The sequence below is a fragment of the Pocillopora damicornis genome, chromosome 14, assembly GCF_964200805.1.
Source record: "Pocillopora damicornis chromosome 14, jaPocDami1.2, whole genome shotgun sequence".
Lineage (NCBI taxonomy): Eukaryota > Metazoa > Cnidaria > Anthozoa > Scleractinia > Pocilloporidae > Pocillopora > Pocillopora damicornis.
In genome coordinates this window covers 17894133-17902199 of record NC_142683.1, presented here as the reverse complement: position 1 = coordinate 17902199, position 8067 = coordinate 17894133, and the positions used below count along the sequence as shown (strand labels likewise).

Genomic DNA, 8067 nt, shown 5'->3' with positions numbered 1-8067 from the left:
ATTGTGTTCCATTTGTTTAAAAAATAATTGTTTATTTAATATTTAGTAAGATATATCCTAAGAGTAATGCAATTATCGGTTTACCCGGCCGCAAATCAGTGGGTGTTCTAACAGCTGTTAAAGCTTGTAAAACAATATATGAACAGGAGCCCGTTACTTAAGTATTGGGCTCCTTTCATGACGTACGTCACATCGGAAGGGCGGCATAGTATTTAGCGCGTTGTGCTGCGCAGCTTGGTGGATGATATGGCAAAGGTTCGAAATTGACAGGGGTTCGAGTCCTCGCAAAAGAGACAGATTAGTGTTTGTTCCAAACAGGCGTGAGACCGGAAGTCATCTTTCCTTGAAACTAGAGTGAATTTTGTTTTCTCTACATTTGAGGACTGTGTGTCTATAGGGGTCAAGTACTGCTGTTTTATCCCACGTTTTTGTTTTCAAGTTGTATCATTGTTGGGTTTGGCGATTGATGTGATTTTGGTGATTTAAGCAATTAGCGTTTTGGTGTGCTATTGTAAACTCTAAGTAAATAAAACATGCATGGCTAATGATGCATTAAGAATGCCAAGTGGCTTGCATATCCATGAAGACACTTATAATGATGATCCAGAAATAAGCGACAGACAAGTACGAATTTTTTGAGGTTCGATAGCTGCCATTACGACCTCAGTCTCGTCATTTTTTTAACTGAGGTACAAAATAATTGTAAATAGCGAGGCACGGATTGTTGCTTTATATTGAATATGTCACTAAAGAAGTTTGGCTTAAAATATTTCAACAAAGCATTTAAGCTTTTTCTTAATTACATAGGAATGTCTTTTGTTAAGAAATCATAAACCTTCTCAAACCTCTCTTGCCTTACTAAAACTTTTCTTTCACTGAATAAATTTAATTTCGATCGCCATAGGCTCCAATCTCAGGTGAAACTGTGTCAACATTAATGTTCTCATACACAGTCTTCGCCTCATTTCGCAGCAACGTCACAAAAATACTTCTTCTAAATAACGCAAAGCCACAACAAAATTACTTTTCTCTGGAAATTTTAGCTCGACTTTTTTGCAAATCGTGGTTAGAAAATGAGAATTTTACGAGATGATTTCACCATGGCAAAATTAGATACATTTTCTGATGGATGATCGACATTTCCTCGTCAAATATAAAATTACCTGCGATTTCTCTCCGCCATTTTAAATTCCCTTTCTTCGGCAGTTCAAAAATGTGATGCTAAAAGCTGAAAGACTCCCTAGCATAATAGATTCATATTGTTTAAGTTCTGTATTAGTCTTTCTTCTTTAGAGTTGAAATATTTCATTTTCTATCTAACTGGGTGCACCAAGGAAATAAAATGCGAAAAGCTGTCTTCAACAAGTCCAACAATGACCCTCCCACATGTTATGCGGGGGTAGAGTGCGAAAGCGAGGCCAGGACAGGGGTTCAATTCTAATTAATAATTTGACTGCATTCTCAAAGGAAGAGAAAATTCCACGGGAAAAATCGAATGTGTTGTGGTCTCCAATTACTTAAGCACCACTTCTTAATATGTAAATGACGATAGATCATAAAAACAGCAAATTGAACATTAACAGAGCAAAATGACGTATGAAATATCAATTTCTTGTCTACTTTCCTTCGAGTGGCAATGGAAATAATATATTGACCAAAAGGTTTTTTTCCGAAAAGAAGACAAAGTCCTGTGCCTAGTGTACTATCATAATCGAAAAAGGCAGAAAGCGAGTTACAAGTTACGCAGTATTGTTCAGGATATTCCTTTTTGCATTAGCCCTGCGTCCTTCAATCCTGACAAAAGGCTGGCGCTCGAAACGCGGTCAGCTATAGAAACTCTCTATGGTGGCCAATTTACGTTATCAACTCGCTTGATAATACTAAATTACCTTTTTTGACGTGGGTTTGTTTTCCACAAAATGATGTTGGTCCTGAGTGTAAGACATTATCAATATCAGGTCTCAGTGAGTTCGCATTACAGAATCGCGCCCATTGAAAAACGTCGCACGGGAAAATGCAAATAAGCTAGAAAAGAGAAAGAGAGCATGCGTAACTTCACGCAGGCCTGTCAATCCGACTGTCAATCATGTAATCCCCCGTGTACGCAGTGTTCGAAAGTATTGTTTCTTGTGCAGACAACTGAAACGTAGCGCTTTTCATCGAAGAAGAATAGACGTAATTAGTGGCGTTATCTTGATTAGGTTATATTGTTTAAAAATCGGTCAGATGTAAAATTAAATTACCTTTCAAATGCCGGGTTTTCAATTTGTGTTAAGACTCAAATGCGGCAGATTTGCGAGGTTCGACCATCAACTTCGCCAAGAAAGCAAAACATCACAGAAATATTCCTTTTAGTAAAATTTCCGTACTGCCCCATACTATCGTAAAACAAATCTGTTTTCCCAATGGTAAAGTATTGTTTTTGTCACTCTATCCAAGAACTGAACGTATAATGTAGTGTGGGGCTGTGCGGAATTTTACCTTCCTTTTTGGCCCGTTATTGCCGTCAGTTTCAGATAACACGTCGGTAGTCTAATTACTTTTCGAAAAGCTTAAGTATACGTTGTAGATTCCCGCTCCACGTAGGTGCACGCTCACGCTCATAAGCTTACGGATGAACACTTCACGCTCTTTTGATATGCAAACGCGGCCCTCGCTCTTTACCGACGAAAAGAGCATTTCGTCACTTTGAAACAATGCTAATTGCTCCAATTGTATCTCCATTGTCTCTAAACGGACGCAAAGCGAAATTTTACAACTCCCGTTTGGGAATTTGTCAATTCAGATCTAAAGCGACCGAAGTTGGCGGTGAGCGTTTGCAACCTCATTCCTAGGTCATTGCGCCCGCAAAGCATCATGGGTACCCCACTTTTCTCAGGCGACGCTTTTCAATGGGCGCGATTCCGTAATGTTATCTTCGTAAATTTGTTTTTTCTCACTTCCATTTTGCTTTGGCTTTTAAATCAATACTCCGACTCAAGATGTTTCTTCTTTTTAATGTATTCTAAACTTTTATCAAAAATTGTTGTAAAAAAATCACATATGTATTTATAAAACATAATTTTCACTTTGCGTCAAATAGTATCCACATAATTAACATTTTCTTTAAAAATACCGAAATTGAAAAATAAAGAAAAATATTTAATATTTCCGGTAATTGTTAAAGTGAAGTAATTACTTGCTATTATGCAAAACATAAAAGATGTGATGAGGGGAAGTCTTAGATAAATGTTAACTACACCTGCAGCAACGACGTAACAAAGCCTAAAGAAGAAGAATGATTGTGGTACGCACAGGATATAACTCTACGAATATCAAAGGCGAAGTCTTAGTCATGAAATGCATTTAAATGAAGCAATATTGTTTGGTGGAACATTGTTATCACCTTCGGCGAGGATCGCGAGGACTCAAGGTAGAAAAAGTGAGAAAATTTCAAGCCTCGCCGACGAATGAATAAAACACTAAGCTGTTGATCAGCTGTAAGTTTATGTGGCTCTGACAAAAGGCGCGGGTACAAATGTCACTTTCGATGTTAAAATCGCATCTAAGGTTTATCTGCCTCATCTATCTCGTTAGTCGATAACTAGCTAGGTGTTTGGGTCTCTTTGAGGGCGCAACACCACTCCACGGTAAGAGATACGATAAACAAATTATTATTTATTTCAAGAGGTAATTCAATCCTCTGTGATTGGCTGTAGTGGGTGAGTTCTTTCGAATGGTTTAATTTTTCAAACGTGTAAATTTTCACGTAAACCGCTGCCCTAATTGACAGTTTCTTTCACGTCGTTGTAATGCCGAATGATATGAAAGCTGATTAACAACTTGGTATGATTCAGGTGCCGAAATGAGTTGCAGCTGGCCATGACATCTTCAGTGTGAGTTTGTAAAAGCTTAGGTGGTTTAACTGTATAATGGGCTGTTCTTCATCATTGCACAACAAAGAGCTTGTTTCCAAAGTCAATATTTCGAATAACCTCAGCGATGCTCAAAAGATTGCCATACAGATGACGTGGAAAACGGTCGAAGAAAATCGAACGAAGATTGGAAAACAAACATGGATAAGGTAATTTGGTTGTAAGAAAAATTATGTTTCAAAGACGCATATATCTGAAGATGTTAATCTTGCGTTCAAGCGCAACATTTTCCAAACTTCTGCTCACAGGAACATGGAAAAATACTGTATTAGAGACAGGAAACGGTCGAAAGATGTTTATATTCTAGAATAACCTTTTTTCAAATGTTTTAAAGAGGGATTGATTGAAGATATATTTACAAAAAAACTCTTATTGCAAGTCGCAGCCAGCTAAAAGTTTTGTTGTTTAATTAAGTCACACCAGATTTTGTTCCATTAGTTCGTTTTTAGGCTAGTAAAGTTCAAAATTGGGAACATGTATCCCTAAATTCAATAACAATGACAGTTTCTCTGGTACCCTAATTATTTTCAGCTTCTAAATTGGCTGAATAATTTATTCTTTATTGTCGGTATAGTCACGAATTTTCTGTATATTTTTTTTCATTCAAATCCGAGTTGAATGTAAAATCAATGGGGTTGCACAAACAAGCTAGTTTAAAACACAGAATGAAGCAATCTAGAGAGACTTCTGATAAAAAAAAAAAAAAAAATTGCCCGACAAATAATGACACCTGCAGATTTTTCTATTTTCCTTCCCAGTAATATATGCAAAGTTTTTGCGAAACGTTAACACATCTTCTGCTTGCTGCGATAGAGAACTTAAGGACAGAATTCGCCAGGCAACGAGTGGAAACCGGAGATTTAACGTCTTTCTTTACCGCCGTAATGCTCTCTGTAAGTTTTGGTTCGTCCAGCTAAAACAAGATTCATTGATTGGCGAATGATATCAATTACAAAGCGCGCCAAACGGAAACTGTATTTGTCTGCTTTTGAGTCGATGTCCGACTGATATTAAGAAAACTCAATGCTGCAAAGTTTGTGTTCCATGCCACACTTTGCTCGGGGAAATCTACAGGGAAAAAGCATGATTTATTTTTAGCTATGCAGGTAAAGCCTTCAGTAATAAAAATTAAAAAGAATGATCGTCGTGCGTATTATGAAGTGATGAATTTTTTTCTATGACATGTTCGTGAATATTAAATTTCCCAAATTCGTTTCTCTTGTCTAATTGATGAAAATAAGTATCCACGCGAAAAGATTGAAACTTTAGAATTCTCTCATGAAAAACAGCTGTAGCCGTTTGATTGAAACTTTACGCCTTCATTGTCAAGATAAACAATGCATGGAATTATCAGCGCTACGTTTAAATATGTTTTCGAAATTGACGTTTAGGAAAATTAAAACATTGATCGTGATTAATTTCAAAAAAAATTTGTACTTTTTGAATTTTTCTGAGTTTATGCCTTTGTCTGTAGTCACATTCTAGCAACAGTAGCATCTGATTACACCGAAGGGCTCATACGAGGTAAAGCTGAAGTTACTGTGTGAAAACTCTGCCTCCGTTTGTCTTTTAACAAAGGTTTCAGTTACCCAGCGATATATCATTATGAATACCAGATCCCAGATCCTTCATTTAATCAGCGAAAAAAACCTTGCACTGTAGTGAGGCATTTTAGCCAAACTTCCACCTTCATGCAAACGGGAAGTTGAGATGTTAAAAAATTATGAACGGAACTTCAAAGTCTCAGGAAGTCGTTCTCGGTTTGAAATTTCTTACACAATGTGCTTTCTGTACGAATTCTGTTGATAATTGAAAACCCGCTGTTTCTTGTGATCCCATCGACATTTTTCTAAAGAGAAATACGAACAAATTGCAGTATATGAGTTTCATGGTGCGCTTATTGTTCAGCACCTTGATAACCTAAGTGTCATTGAAGCTGTGACTTGCTACAAAAGAGCGCATTTCCCTCTACCGAGGAAAACGGATTCACCCCTTTTTATATCAGATTTTTTTCCATAAAATTTTAAAGAATTTTTTCGATATTGTGGTCTCGCTTCTTATTAGCCAAGCCCTACCGTGGTGATAGTGGAATATCAGAAAATACCAGATTTTTCCCCGAGAAATATCGATATAGCCTGAGATTGCATAAAATTTATATGTAAATAAACTCATTTTCGTATTCTAAATGCTAAAATTCCTGGAAAACAGGATGATTTATAACAGTATTTTGATAAGGAATTACAAAGTACCTGTTTCGAAAAAAAAAAAAGAAAAAAATAGATATAAACCGAATACATAAAACCCCTGACCAAGCCTGCAGGGCCGTTAAAACGTACTGTGTCCATTTTAAGCCTAAAAGCATAAAATGTGAATTCGAGACATTGCAGAATGTGCTGCGAAAAAAAGCTTGGTGCTATGTCAGTCTCACAGGCGGCCCAAGCTCCAGCTGTGAGATGATCATCTTGCGCAATAACAGTCATGGCGGAATTATAAGAGTTTGTATGGGAATATTTACGACCGCTCTAAGGAATAAAAAAATACGTCAAATTCTCAATAAAAATACTTCACCTTACTTCCACAGTGTATCACTTGTTATCTGATCGCTTAATTTGATGAACAGAGCCCATTTAAGCGAGTTGTTCATTTCGAGGTTTTCAACGTACATCGCTTAAATGGGCTCTGTTCATCAAATTAAGCGATCAGAAATGTCTGTGTCAGACTGTAAACCATTAAATAAGGAAATGTTACAATTGAAAAGCTCAATAAGACTTCATTTTTCGTTGCAGGGTTTTCGAATTAAATCCTCAAATTAAGAAGATGATGCCAGAGTTTAATACAAATGATCCAGTGGAAGAGCTAAAATCGGCACGAGCTTTATTTGGACACAGTAAAACCTACATGAAATGTCTTGAAAATGCTGTCACATCCATGGACGATAATGAACGCTTTGTCACTTATCTTGTTGAACTCGGGAGACGACATCAGGTTCGGCCCCTCAAAGCCCATTACTTGGATGTAAGTAGACTCTCTCTCTTAACAGGTTTTCCCTTTTCTCAGTTTATTAGACCCGGTCGTTTATGTAGTGATGACTCTGATTTCTTCGACAAATCAGTGACAATGTGCCAGTTTTTCGAAAAACGTGGCTGGTGGCCCGCTTAAACGACAAAAACAGGATACCGCGCCCAAAAATTGACCGACAATCAGCATCACAAACGGCTCAGAAGGAAAACACTGATCGCATTCCATTCACTCTCACATTTCACCCTCAAAACCACGCATTTAAATTCATCATTCTTGAAAACTTAAAATTAAATGAAAATGATTCAAAGACTGGTACAATCTTTTCGCAACCTCTACTTATTTCGTTCAAACGTGAAAACTGATTTTTAAATGCGTGCGCGTACGATGCAAAACTTGTACTCTCATTCATTACGTTGCGAAAATATCCGCCGATATCTGTCACGTGCACCTCATCAATTACATAACTTGCACTTACTGTAAAAAGATATACATCGCTGAAACAGGAAGACGACCAGGTGACCGATTCCGAGAACACCATGGCGATGTAGTAAGGAATAAAGAGCACGCATCAAAACCATATTCCCAGACACTTTAATCTCATTAATCATTCTAAGCAGCAGCGGTACATGGAAGTCTGCGGCCTCTCTTTACATCTTGGCAGTTCGGAAAGCCACAAAATTCTACCATAAGGCTATGATACGTTGTCTATTTAAAAATTATCTATAATTGTGTAACTTTACTCTTAGTTTAACTTCATCTATCAAAATTTATTTTCATTTGGTTTCGCTTCATACATCGATATGTATATTTTCAGGCTGGTCCTACAAGAATTTAACTGATTCTTATTTATTCCTTTGCAGTTGATACATGAGGCCCTCATGTTTTCTTTAAAAGAAATTTTCCAGTCAGAATGGACATCTGAAACTTTTGAAGCCTGGGACGCTTTATCTAAATTCATGTTCAAGGCGATGCTTACAGGCCTGAATGATACATAACTGCTTTTATGCTTACAAATTCTCCACTCAAAAAAATGCGTTCTTCCTTGATATACTATTGGATCCCACTATAATCAGAGTGTTTTTTTATTATTTATTTTCTCCGACAATTCGCTGGTATCCATTTATACTCTTGG

At 37.1% G+C, this 8067-nt stretch overlaps 1 protein-coding gene across 4 annotated transcripts; it reads left to right on the top strand.

Moving 5' to 3' along the window:
- Nucleotides 1-3236: 3236 nt before the first annotated feature.
- On the top strand, nt 3237-7983 carry LOC113673887 (neuroglobin). 4 transcript variants are annotated; one of them, XM_027190348.2, is made up of 4 exons: nt 3237-3479; nt 3837-4063; nt 6701-6929; nt 7796-7983. In XM_027190348.2, the coding sequence occupies exons 2-4, from the start codon at nt 3912-3914 to the stop codon at nt 7928-7930; spliced, it is 516 nt and encodes a 171-aa protein (XP_027046149.1). In that variant the 5' UTR covers nt 3237-3479; nt 3837-3911; the 3' UTR covers nt 7931-7983. The 4 variants fall into 4 exon arrangements, with proteins under 4 accessions (XP_027046149.1, XP_027046150.1, XP_027046148.1 ...); XM_027190349.2 differs by having other exon boundaries at nt 3252-3412; XM_027190347.2 differs by lacking the exon at nt 3237-3479 and adding an exon at nt 3508-3629.
- Nucleotides 7984-8067: the final 84 nt, after the last annotated feature.